The 14,369-nt window shown below is 42.4% G+C and overlaps 1 protein-coding gene across 8 annotated transcripts in view; it reads left to right on the top strand.

Moving 5' to 3' along the window:
• LOC113649747 (DNA-binding protein SATB1) overlaps positions 1-13,981 on the top strand; it is a 55,049-nt gene extending 41,068 nt beyond the window's left edge. For all 8 annotated transcript variants that reach the window (XM_047808659.1, XM_027157689.2, XM_027157690.2 and 5 more), the window contains 2 exons: positions 8,428-8,634; positions 11,980-13,981. In XM_047808659.1, coding sequence (XP_047664615.1) covers positions 8,428-8,634; positions 11,980-12,528 — 756 coding nt within the window. In that variant the 3' untranslated portion in view covers positions 12,529-13,981. The remainder of the gene's footprint in view (positions 1-8,427; positions 8,635-11,979) is intronic.
• Positions 13,982-14,369: the final 388 nt, after the last annotated feature.

Genomic DNA, 14,369 nt, shown 5'->3' with positions numbered 1-14,369 from the left:
CTTGTAGTATACTTGCCTCTTACCCTGAGAGATGGTGGGACCAGTCGAGCAGTGCTGGTAGATCGGAGGGTGCGGGGTGCAGTGCGAGGTGCAGTCCTTCAGCCTGTCTGTCCACGTCAGAGGCTTTCACCCGAATATCAGATCTTCTGCTTTTCTTCTCCGCTCCCTTTCTGCACTCACGCTCGACCCTTATACCGTACCTACTGACTCGAGGCTCGAGGAACCGTTCCAAGGAACCTCTCGGACATCTCAGAAAACGTGTGCAGGAAGGACTGTCGTTGAATCAGTCCTTTTATTTAGTTAGAGATGAAGTCATGGACTATATATTCTTGTAGATTCTTCAACATCGACTTTGTTATTTGTTCACTTCCTGAAGCTCTTCTTGCAAACTTGCACAGAAAAACGTCGAAACACCGTCGAAAACATTTGCATGAAAACTCTCGAAACTCGAAAGTTCACGCTTTAACTGGGTTCCTTAAGGCGCTTCACTGGTCCAGGCAACTTGTTTCGGGAACCTTCTCCTAAAGAGAAACCTCATGTTGTTTGCATATGTAGAACACAGCATCTGCCATATGCATCTTTAGCTCCTCCCCTGGGCGGGGCTTATGGAATTACCCGATTCGGATTCTATGCCATACATCAAGCTGTTTCTTCGTAAAAGCTGCGTTTTGCTTTCCTTCTACTTTTTAGATCTGCATTGCCTGCTGTGTATGAAAGCATTATTATTCATTCATATAGGGGGGAAAAGTGTGTGTGTGTGTGTGTGTGTGTGTGTGTGTGTGTGTGTGTGTGTGTGTGTGTGTGTGTGTGTGTATATTGTGCATTATTTCCTTCATTATTTGGCATAGTGTGGCGGCTGCATTTTGAGAAGTGGTTTGTTTACCATTATGAATTCATCCTCTTCCCGTGGGGGATGGAGGGAAGCAGAAGCAGGCAGATGGGAGCGGAGAGGGGGAGCGCGCCTGCGCCTCTTTATTAATTGATTTATTTATTTATCTGGCTGCCTGGTTATTAGGTTGCCTGGGAAACGGCTGCGGTTCCCTCTATTATTAAAGACGCAATTTTCTTGAACTGGAGGCCCCAGATGTCTGAATAATTGATTTAGGGCTGAATTATGGCCCAAAAAGGCAAAGCCTCGCCTTGCAACGAAGGCCCCCCCCCCCTCTCTTATTGCAGGGCGGACACGAAACCTACAGCAGGATTTTCGGATTTTTGAGGCTTTTCGGATTTCTCCCATCACACGGTGCTCACCTTCACCTCCCGGATGTTTCGACATACCTCCCTTTTCTAAGTCTGCCTTTCTCCCTGCATCGTGTCTCGGCTCCGATCGCCCCCTTTTTTTTTTTTTTATTCATTTATTTTTTTTTATTACTTTAAATCTTTCGTCGCCTCCATGCCACCTCCCCTCCTCCCTCCCCCTTTCTCCGTTTTATTTTGGAACGAGTTTGGACAACAGACTAAATACAATACAATGTTTTTCTATAGGAGGTTGTTTCTTTTTTAATCCGGAATATTCCTGTTATTATTGCGCTCATGCAGCGGTTGCAGGAACACTAATCATCTCTAACTCTGTTTCTGTCTCTGCAAGCGTGCGCCCTAGGTAGCACGCCCCCTGTTCTCCAGCTCTTCGCCGCGTCTCCCCTGTCAGACCACACAGGCCTTGTTCCGAGGCCCATTCCTTCTAATCTGATCAGGCAGGCAAATACGCCGGGAAAAGCGGCTTTAATGATCCCCCTAATTACCCCAAGTCAATACCAACTGTATTATTAGACTCCGGGAAAATATTCCATTAGTCCTTACCCCCCCCACCCCCTTCCCCACCCCCACTCCGTGTGACTCTCGGTGCATGGCGATGTCATGCGCCGTGCACCCCCGCGCTTGTAATTAATTTTATTTACACACGCAGGAATGCGCAAGGTCGCACCTGCAGCCCGGAGCCGGCCCCTGACTCGCCCGCTTAATCAGATCTGTCATAATTACCGCTCGCCATGCCTGTGACACACACCGAGAAATATTTCAATTTCACCACTCGCACCGGCGTGGAGCTCAGAGACGTGACACGTACTGTACACACCGTTCACGTCCTCTTTCATCCTCGATTCCTCTCTTTTCTCTCTCTCTCTCTCTCTCTCTCTCTCTGATCAACACACATAAACTAACCCCTCCATCTTTAATCGCGAGCTCGTCGAGAGCTTTTCTCCTCCTCCCATTGGCCGAGACGAGTCAGCTGACTCAGTCACACGGTCACGACTTCACATAAAGTAGCAGTCGAAAAAGTCCAACTCCGTAAAGCTTCTGTTCTATTTCGAGTCTTGGATCTGTTCCTTCGGTTGTTGTTTTTTTTTTCATTCTTTCTTTCTTTCTTTCTTTCTTGAAAGCAAACCTGTCTGCCAATTAAGGATGCTGATTTAGCTGACATATACAATTTGCAGGTTTTATGCAATTTTAATCTATAATGCAATAAGATCTCGGTGATTTATCTGCTTAATTACGCACTGATATTAGCAATTAAACTCCAGCTTTGAATTAAATCTCAATCAGGCGCTTATAATTGATGGACTAGCACGACTCGGAGGCGCTTCATGAGTCTCTCTCTCTCTCTCTCTCTCTCTCTCTCTCTCTCTCTCTCTCTCTCTATGTGTATGAGTTGCATCTGAATCTTCGGTCACGTGTAACATCCTCTTTCTTTCTCTTTCCCTGTCTCTTTCTTTTAAGGGCCTGAAGCGAGCAGATTTGAGGAGATTTATTTCAGCCGGTTGACAGCGAGAGCAATAACACTTTTTTTTTTTTTTTTTTTAGTTTGAATTGCTTTTTGTCGTTAACCCCAGGTCTCTTGTCCAGGTCTGGATGTAAACCGAGACGTTCACCTTTTATTTTTTTTTCAAGATTTGCGTAAGAAAATATGATCGATGAAGGAGTTATATACGATTTATAAACGATTATAAAAGGGGTCGTTTCGGAGACGTGGACCGGACATGTAACTATCGAGTTGATAATCCATGTTTAAAGTCAGAATCTAGAAAGAAAATGAACAGAATATAGAAAGAAAATGAACAGAATATGGAAAGAAACTGAATTTAAACGGCCATGTTTGTTTTCTACTGTATATTTCTATTGTTTTCTCTACATTTTATATCAATCACTTTATTGACTCTCTCTCTCTCTTCCTCTCTCTGTCTCGGTCTTGCTGTCTAACTCTCTCTCTCTCTTTCTCCCTCTCTCTTTCTCTCTCTCTGGCCTCATTCAGAGTGCAGCACTTAAATCACTCCCTCATTACGGACTCATTATAGACCGCTGCATTCTGGGATTTGTAGTTCTAGCTGTCGAGCCGCCTTAATTTGCTCGAGTCTGCCGTCTGTGGTAATTTTTTTATTTTTTTTGTTTAGCTTTCTTGCAGCTGCCCTCCTTGCCCTCTTTTCTACCACCGACAAGCTGCCATGCCGCGGCATTTATATCTCTCAGGCGGTAGAAGAGACGAGTTCGCGGCTCCGGGCAGCCGGCGTTAGCTTTCGGATTTTTCCGCACAGCGCTGCGTGCCAGAGCTGGTCCCGTGCCAGGACGGGGAAACAAGGGGGTTGGAAAAGCAGGAGGGGGGGGGGGGGGATAATAACGCTTTGTCTGTAGCCCCTCTGCTTCACATCATAATGTTTGTCTCTTCTTTCTCCTTCCTCCATCAGCACAGAAGAAGTAGGCCATAACACTGGATTACTCTGAAAGAGAGAGAGAGACAGAGAGAGAGAAAAAAAACGAGTGACGTCGTAATGCGCCCGGATTAGCGGCGTTATAAAAACATCTTTTAGGAATCTCTGCTCATTTTTTTCTTCTTCTCCCCTATCAGTCGAACTCCACGGCTTTTTTTCCTGACTTTACGGACTGACTTTCTCAGCAGGGTTACAGAGGACACGGCTCTCGCTGTGACGCGGCTAACACCGTGCTGCTAACACTATTTGGCAAATGAGATAATATAAAGGTGTTAGGTTTATCAGCCTGCTGATCGGAGGTGAATACAGCAGTGTTCGCTCTAACAGCAGCTCTCTGCACCAGTCACTGGCAACTTGTGACTACACACACACACACACACTCACACACACTCTCACACACACACACACACACACACACACACTCTCACACACACACACACACACACACACACTCTCACACACACACACACACACACACACTCTCTCACACACACACACACACACACACACACACACACTCTCTCTCACACACACACACACAGACAAACACACTCACACACACACACACACACACTCTCTCACACACACACACTCACACACATATACACACTCTCTCACACACACACACTCACACACATATACACACTCTCACACACAGCCATTATGTTCTGAGAGAAATATTTTTATCAGAAACTTCTATTTATACGCAGCCTGCACCATCCCCTCTTTTTTCATTTATTCTGCAACAAAATTTCCATCGAATGCTGTTATGGTCATATTAATAGCGCCTCAGACAAACAGTAAAAGTCATGGGCTTCATATCAGTCGAATAACATCCGTATTCTTCAGGCGTGTCGTTAAACCGCCAGAACGTCGTTGTCGATTCTGTAACAGGGTGTCAGACGGATTCCACTAATAAAAACCTCAGAACCGGTCGCCTGATGGATGCGTTCGTCGTCGCGGCGTCTGCGACTTTCCCGATCGCGTACTCGTGGACACCTCGGGGCAGGTTAGCGTAGCTGATCCTTTTCCTTCCCTGTGTTTCTGGAGCAAAACCCACACTGAAACGGGTCCCTACAAAGTTACATATGTTATCTGTAACATTACGGGTCCCTACAGTGTTACACAATTGATCTGTAACATTACGGGTCCCTACAGTGTTACATATGTTATCTGTAACATTACGGGTCCCTACAGTGTTACACACTTTATCTGTAACATTACGGGTCCCTACAGTGTTACACAATTGATCTGTAACATTACGGGTCCCTACAGTGTTACATATGTTATCTGTAACATTACGGGTCCCTACAGTGTTACACACATTATCTGTAACATTACGGGTTCCTACAGTGTTAGACACTTTATCTGTAACATTACGGGTCCCTACAGTGTTACACACTTTATCTGTAACATCACAGGTCCCTACAGAGTTACATATGTTATCTGTAACATTACGGGTCCCTACAGAGTTACATATGTTATCTGTAACATTACGGGTCCCTACAGAGTTACACACTTTATCTGTAACATTACGGGTCCCTACAGAGTTACACAGTTCATCTGTAACATTACGAGTTCCTACAGAGTTACACAATTGATCTGTAACATTACGGGTCCCTACAGTGTTACATATGTTATCTGTAACATTACGGGTCCCTACAGTGTTACACACTTTATCTGTAACATTACGGGTTCCTACAGTGTTAGACACTTTATCTGTAACATTACGGGTTCCTACAGTGTTAGACACTTTATCTGTAACATTACGGGTTCCTACAGTGTTAGACACTTTATCTGTAACATTACGGGTTCCTACAGTGTTAGACACTTTATCTGTAACATTACGGGTTCCTACAGTGTTAGACACTTTATCTGTAACATTACGGGTCCCTACAGTGTTACACACATTATCTGTAACATCACGGGTTCCTACAGTGTTACACACTTTATCTGTAACATTACGGGTCCCTACAGAGTTACATATGTTATCTGTAACATTACGGGTCCCTACAGAGTTACATATGTTATCTGTAACATTACGGGTCCCTACAGTGTTACACACTTTATCTGTAACACTACGGGTTCCTACAGTGTTACACACTTTATCTGTAACATTACGGGTCCCTACAGAGTTACATATGTTATCTGTAACATTACAGGTCCCTACAGTGTTATACAATTTATCTGTAACATTACGGGTCCCTACAGTGTTACATACGTTATCTGTAACATTACGGGTCCCTACAGAGTTACACACTTTATCTGTAACATTACGGGTTCCTACAGTGTTAGACACTTTATCTGTAACATTACGGGTCCCTACAGTGTTACATATGTTATCTGTAACATTACGGGTCCCTACAGTGTTACATACGTTATCTGTAACATTACGGGTCCCTACAGAGTTACACACTTTATCTGTAACATTACAGGTCCCTACAGAGTTGCACACATTTCTGTAACATTACTTGAACCAGAGAGTTAATTATGTTATCTGTAACATTGCTGGTCCCCACACAGAAAGGTAAGTTATATGTAACATCTTGACAGTTATACTGTACGTTATCCACAATCACTAATGTTACCTTAGCTAGCGTTACATTCATTATCCATAACATTACTTCAACTAGAGAGATGCTTATGTTACCTGTAACATTAGCTACAGAGATACTTATATTAAAGTATGTTAAAGTTATCTAGATAGCTACATACATTATCTGTAACATCACTGGTTCCTACAGAGAAAGTTGTGTAACATTACGTTCCGCAAGTTACCAACATTATCTGTAACGCTACCTGTAGCAAGAGAGTTGCTTATGTTCTCTGTGACAAAAAGTTAGCTACCGTTCTCATTCCTGCGGCTATAAAAACAGTGGTTAGTGGCACGATCCCGAGAAACAGGAAAGTGTTTGAACTACCGTTACAAATCCTAATAAGAACCGTGTTTGGGACACGAGCGAAAAACTCCGAAGTGGAATGGATTCGTGTGTGAAGCGGAAATCGGTTTGATTCTGTCGTTTTTCTTAGGGAAAAAGATGAACGCATGCTGTGGGCACTTCTCAAACGCTGTGTGATTGGTAAAGCAGTGGAAGAAATGCAATTGGACAAACACAAACACGTCGGGGTGGGTAAAGCCCACAGAGCCGCTCTAATCACAGAGGCCAGGTCTTCACACGTCATGTTTGCTACATGTGGAACGACGTGCTATTTACATTATCGGGAGAGTTTGCGTTTTATATAATCGTGTGTGTGAGTGTGTGTGTGTGTGTGTGTGTGTGTGTGTGTGTGTGTGTGTGTGTGTGTGTGTGAGTGGGTGTGTAGGGTTTAATGGAGAGCGACGTTTTGACCTGCTTTATGATGGGGTTTAGTGCTTGTTATTGATTGCGTGTGTGTTGACAGATACGACGCAGAGACATCGGTGTGTGCTTGCTGTCCCTCTGTGTGGCATTTAAGGAAAAAGGTGGCATAGAAACAGTGTGGGATTTACAGTCTTTAAGTGTCTCTCTCTCTCTGTCTCTCTCTCTCTTTCTCTCTCTCTCGCTCTCTGTGTGTGTCTCGCTCTCTCGGGTTTGATGTGGCTTTGGGAGGAGTTGGAACCAGGGACAACAGAAGTGCTGAGTTATCTCAGCCATGCAGCGCCTGTGTGGCTCCGGCTCTGGCTCCAGCCTGTGTGTGTGTGTGTGTGTGTGTGTGTGTGTGTGTGTGTGTGTGTGTGTGTGTGTGTGTGAGTGCTAGGTAATCCTGTGGAAATGAAAGGTGCTGCCGCACACTGGTCTGGAGATTACGGCGTCATTCTTGTATCGCTGCCAGGACACAGTGCAACACACACACACACACACACACACACACACACACACACACACACACACACACACACACACACACACACACACACACACACAGACACCTCCACTCCTTCTGTTGCTTTCTGTGCAGCGGTGGAGTGGAACACCTTCTGTGCAGTGTGTGTGTGTGTGTGTGTGTGTGTGTGTGTGTGTGTGTGTGTGTGTGTGTGTGTGTGTGTTTGTGTGCATGCTCACACACTGATGCACAGTTTAAGATGGCTGATCTGCTGAGGCACAGGCCAGTGGGGAAAAAGGGTCACGTTTAAAAAACTATTTTTTTGTCATATAAAAATATTTTTAGAACATTATTGTCTGTGATAAGAAAAACAAATAAACAAATAAATAATAATAATAATAATATAAATTAATTTAGAGCTAAAGATTGATATAAAGACATGGGTGATTAAATGAATAAGTATAATAAATAAATAAACACAAATAAAAAGTAGGCAGCTAATGTAATAAAATGTGTGTGTGTGTGTGTGTGTGTGTGTGTATATATATATATATATATACACACGCATATATATATACACACACTTTTTCTATACACTAGGTAATGGAATTAATATAATATAAAGATCTGCTCTTTAATTAAAATATGTAAACAAGTAAACTAATAAAAAAGTCAAAGTAATATAGATCCTCTGAAATTGCAGGTGAAGATTGTCAGATTTTTTTTTTTTTTTAGAAGATTTATCATGCTCACACACACACACACACACACACACACACACACACACAGAGGTTATTCTTTTGTAAATATTCTGTATTACATAATGTAGACAAAGTATTTACCACATACTTCTCAATGTGTTTCGAGATGCGGACGTGACCCATTGGTGTGTGTGTGTGTGTGTGTGTGTGTGTGTGCACAGGGTTGGCTGTGTGAGCTGCTGCGCTGGAAGGAGGATCCGTCCCCAGAGAACCGCACACTGTGGGAGAACCTGTCCATGATCCGGCGCTTTCTGAGTCTCTCGCAGTCAGAGAGAGATGCCATCTACGAGCAGGAGAGCAACGGAGGACAGCAACACCACCCCGAGAGACCCACACACCTGCTGCACATGCCCACTGAGCCACTGCAGGTACACACACACACACACACACATACAAGATTCACTGGATTACATGTCATTCCTACAAACATTTCCTCATAACTGGCCTCGTTTTATCATTTATCAAAAACTAATATGTAATTATAAGGATTGAACATTTTAGAATATATTATTTTTATGTACAAATGTAAATATATCTGCAGATCAGTTTCATCCGAACATCATAACGCTAAATATTTGCGTTTATTTACACGAAAGATCTAAGCACACTCATATTTTGTCTCTTAACAATGCCACCTGATACACACACATGACAACCGTGTGTGTGTGCATTCGTGTCGTGCGTGTGTGTGCACGTGTGTGGGTGTGCATTCGAGTCGTGCGTGTGTGTGGGTGTGCGTGTGTGTGCATTCGTGTCGTGCGTGTGTGTGCACGTGTGTGGGTGTACGTGTGTGTGTGTGCGTGCATGTATGTAGTAATCGAACAAAAAGAAGTAATCGAACAAAACCGTAGACACCCGTCTGATATCGGATATCGGATCCATCCGTTTTTTCCGTATCAGACATTTCCGGCGGATCCGAACAGACGCTTCGAGTCAAACGCGACTCGACACTTTAAGAGCGACAGGACAGAGGATCGCATTCACGACCTTCCAAACATAAAAGCATTTCCCAAAGCATTACAAGCTGTGAAACAAAATCACATCGAAATCACGTCGAAATCCCACTCCGAGGATCAACACGAAAGATTCGGTCGTAAAGCCGAGTTTAGGACGAAGGAGCGTTTGTGCAGGTCGTCATTTAACCCGCTGGAAACGTCTTCGTACCCTTGTGCGTGTTACTTAAGTTCTGAGTTCGACCTCGAAGCTCGGTCCTCTTATTTCTTCTAGAAATTTCCAAATCTCTGGATTCGAACGTGACCCGATCGTACCGACGACGTAAAGACCTACTATTTTATCGTCTGACAAAAGGACGTCCCGAGTCGTCCGATCTCCTCGTCAGTGTCAGTAACGATGAGCGTTCTCTTTAGCTCGACTAATCTTTACACCCTATCTACTGCCCTACATAGTGCATGTGACCTATTTACAGTACAGGACAGTCTGAGGCATCGCTTTTCTAGACTTTTTTTTATTTTTTTTATACAGATGCTTATTTCACGATTTCCGTATTATCAACACTTTCATTAAAAAAACAAAACAAAACATACGTAACGTGTAAAAATCGTTGAATCGCGTTACGTAACATTTCCAGAGCAGCACATCGGGGGCAGAAAGAATCCACGTCCTTCTGGAAGGTTCTGGAATCAAACTTTTTTTTGCTCCCCCACCTACCCCCACCCCCCACCCCCCATCCCGTTTTTATTTTCTCGAGCAGCGTCGAGTCAGAAACTCCGCAGCTTTTCGTCTCTGTTCAGCAGGATTTCAGAGCCGCAGCTCATCGAAGCTCTCAGACTCCAGACACGGCGATATAATTTGAACCGTAATTCTGTGAAGTTTTTGCATCACTAGCAAGTTCTTTTCTTCTTTTCCAGATGTATGAGAGCACTTTTTTTTTTTTTTTTATTTATTTTTTTTTTTACGGACGGGGAAAGTCTGCTATTGTTATGTTTCTATTCTAAAGTGTTGACAGTAATAAAAAAAATCAGGATGGAGAACTCGTGATGGCGTGATCTAATAGGATGTGGTGTAGATCGGGTCCCGATTACAGAGTAATGTGACGCAGTAGCGCTAAAGCTCAGACGTCGGGTTTGCGAAGTTCACAGGAGCGCTTTACGATATGTGGGGGAAAAAAAAAGAAACAAACAACAACAACAAAAAGTAACACGAGCAGGAAGACGAAGAAAAAACTTAATAGTGTTACAATAGTGTTGTTGTACTTATTACTACATCATTATCATTGTAGACTTTTTTTTTTTTTTTTTTTTACAAAGTCTGATGAATTTAAAATGATTTTGATCATGTTTTTCTTTTTTTTTTCTTCTTTTTTTTAAGGTTTCTGATTATATTCTGCGGACAATATTACAGATTTCTTGGCATTTCTTTACACAACTCCAGTGCTCATGAGATCTGAACTCGCAACCTTCCGGTTACTAAAGCAAGAACACAAAGTCACGCACTTTTGACACACGATATTATCTCGCAGCGTCCGGGATTTTCCCGAAAAGAAAAGAAAATAGTTTGATTGTGGAGCGAGTTGAGCGACAGCTGACCCTTCGGTGGCCGTCGACCTGAAACAATGCTGCATTTTATAGGCACCGTGTCATGTCTGTCACCTCAGCGTGTGACTTTCCTCACACACACACACACACACACACACACACACACACACACACACACACACACACACACACACACACACGTCAAGCCAGCCATGTGATTGAATCTTTGCAGATCTGGCCCTTTTTTCTCCTCTTGTTGTGTGAAGGCCCGGCGTTTTGAATAGTGCTTGATAAGCAATCAACAGCCACGCAGAATTCTGTGTGAACATTTTTGCATGAAAAAGAGCCCGGTGCTAATGAGCTCTCACGGAAAAGATAACGGTAAAGGGAATTTCCTGGATCTGATCTCATTGACGGAAAGGTTGCCTGGCCTCGTCGCGAACCGAACCGAACCGAACCCCGGCGTCTGTACACACCTTTAAACCCGGTGTGTCCAGTTCATACCTGCCTGATTCTAATACCTCAGAATATCACTTGGTTTTATTTCTGACGTCATCAGGAAGGGATCGCAAACATCTGCTGCTCAGGCTCCAGGATCTTAAAACACAGATCACAGATTTCTACCTTTTCTACTTCTTAATACTTTATCTATTTTTATTCGATGTCAGTTTGACAAACAGATGCAGGCTTTTTAAATAGTTTTTTTTTTTTTTTTTGGATTTGCAATTTTTAACAGTACTGCATGCTGTCACACACACACACACACACACACACACACACACGTTCTTTAAAAACGACTCCATTTTTCAGATTTTTTTTTTTAAACTGATGCAATTCGCAGTTAATCTTTCACTCTGTCACATAACCACCATTTTTTAGATTTTTTAACTCGAATAAATCCAATACGATATAAACAGAATTAAAAATCTGTCTATAATAATCCGTGACGTTTCCTTTCCAAATCCTAATCCGGCTCCGCGACACGACACGATATCCGAGCTATTTTCTGGTATTTCTCTGCTCTCTGGCCAGATCTGATAGCACTTAAAGGTTTAATGGCAGAATATTTTAAGTTGCCAGGTGCAGGTTATTTAAACAGCGATCACTTTGCCGTCACCTTGCTCTCTACATGGAGGTGTCACTGATAAACCCAACAGCCATTGTAGATAAAATGTCATAAACCTGCAGAGATCTAACAGCACTTCTGTCTGATTTCAGCCCCAGATCCATCCTCCACCGACAGCTCAGCTCCAGCCCGCCCTGGCGCTGCCCCACCCGTCACAGCCGCTCATTTCCCAGCAGCCTCAGCCTCAGCAGCAAACAGGACCCCGCCTCCCACCACGCCAGCCCTCCACCGCTGCGCCCGCTGAGGCCGAGGACGAGTCGCGTCAGGCTAAAGGTCGTACCGGCGCCCGGATCTCCATGGAAGCTCTGGGAATCCTGCAGAGCTTCGTGCAGGACGTCGGTCCATACCCGGACGACGAGGCCGTGCATACGCTCTCAGCCCAGCTCGACCTCCCGCGCCACACAATCATCAAGTTCTTCCAGAACCAGCGCTTCTGCATACGGCCCAAAGAGGCCACGTCAGGAATCGCTCTCCCCGCAGCCGGCGAGCAGGACGAGGTGAGCATGACGGACTTCAAAGACGGTGAGCTGCTCAAAGAGCTGGACGAGGGCACGCAGACTACCAGCATCTTCACCATCAAGATCGAGGAGCACGCAAGCACCGAGGAAGGACAATGTCATGAGCAGGAAGTGAAAGAATAAAACTCCAGCACACTGTCGGATCTCCTCCAGCTGTAGAACTGTGAGACTCCCAACTCCCGAGACTGTGTAATACTCAAGTATTACCTTTTTGTAAAAGCCCTGTATTATTATTATTCCACTGTAAAGATTTTGCGCATCATTAAATAACCTGCACAACGAAACAAAATCAGAAAAATGTTCAAAAAAAAAAAAAAACTGTTGCCGTGGATGTTTGCTGACTGCACTCGATGTATGTTGTTTTTACACTGAACTTCCAAACTACTGATTGAAAAAAAAAAAAACAAGACTCGGTCGAAGTTTGATAGACTTTGATAGATGTTTACGTACGTGGTGTTAACTGGATTTTTATTATTATTAATATTATTATTATTATTATTTCAATGCAACTGATAATAAAATAAAAATGGGGGCCTTAACGGTGACAAACTGCTGAACAACACAGCGTTTTCTTTACAAAGCGAAGGATCGCGCAGGATCTGGCGCCCCCAAGACCTTCAGGTAGACTGGAGGAGAAAAGTTTCCCCTCTTTCAATCGTTACTTATTATTTGTTTGGAAGAAATATAAATATATATATATATATAAATAAAAATATAGACATATATTAATTGTAAAAAAAAAAAAATACAAAATATAGTCTTAAAGAAACTATGCCAACAAATGCCTTGTACTATATGGCACTGCCGACGTCAGATTATTTTGCAAAACCTTTCTCACTGTAATTTTCAGGATTTTCACAAAATTTTAAAATGTGAATCACACTTTATTCTTCCTCATCCCACGTTATTTATTTGCCATTCGTGCGATTTACGGATGTAATTACGTCTTTTTTTTATTTTTATTTTTTTTTGTCGTCGCAGAACATTTTTATTTTATTTTATTTTACTATTTATAAATGGAAGTTTGATGGGCAGTAAAAATCAAAGTGTCTTAAACGTTTTAAATGGGAAAAAAAATGTGCTTTAACGGTTGCCTGAAAAACACAAAAACAACAACAACAAAAAAAAACACGGAAAAAAAAACACACAAAAAAAAAACACAAAAAAAAAAACAAAGTGCTGTATGTCAAGCGACTCATGCTTAAGAGCTTCACGATTAATGTTGTATGCAATTTTTCCTCTCATGCAAATAAGCTTAGGAGAACGACTAACTAACCTATAGACCACCTTAGAGAAAAAAAAAACAAAAAAACATATGCAATTTGTGTGGAATTCGATGTTTGCGATGTGTCTTCCTTTTGGTTAATAATAACGACTCAAAGCTATTGCTGTATAAACTATTCTGTATAAAAAGGAGCGTTTGTTTTTTTATGAGTTTATCGCAAGGAGAACACCGGTTATTTTGTTACGACTGACTGTTTTATAAGTGTTTCTCGGTTTTTTCCTCGAGCCAAACTGTTCTAACTAGGAGTGGTTATTGATTGTTAAATGACACAATTAAACTGTTTGTATTGCACCCCAGAATCTTTGCATTAATGCCACCAATACATAAATATCCAATGCGGCAAAAGATCTAGTTTGCTTTTGTTTTGATTATTTATTTATTTATTTATTTATTTATTTATTTATTTATTTATTTATTTATTTTACAGAACAGCCTATTATTATTATTATTATTATTATTATTATTATTATTATTATTTAATTATTTTCTTTTTAAATGAATGATTAGGGTTGTAGTTTGAAGTGATAAAAAAAAAATCATTTATAACGGTGTTATAATACATCGTAGCCCTCGGTATTTGTCCTATCGTTATCTTATAGTAGAAGAGGAGACCGTTTCACGTGAACCCCCTCCGACCCACCGCCACCCCTCCTTACGTTTCATTCTCTCTTCTGTTTGT

Source organism: Tachysurus fulvidraco, chromosome 25 (genome assembly GCF_022655615.1).
Source record: "Tachysurus fulvidraco isolate hzauxx_2018 chromosome 25, HZAU_PFXX_2.0, whole genome shotgun sequence".
NCBI lineage: Eukaryota > Metazoa > Chordata > Actinopteri > Siluriformes > Bagridae > Tachysurus > Tachysurus fulvidraco.
This window is presented reverse-complemented; position numbering and strand designations above follow the sequence as displayed.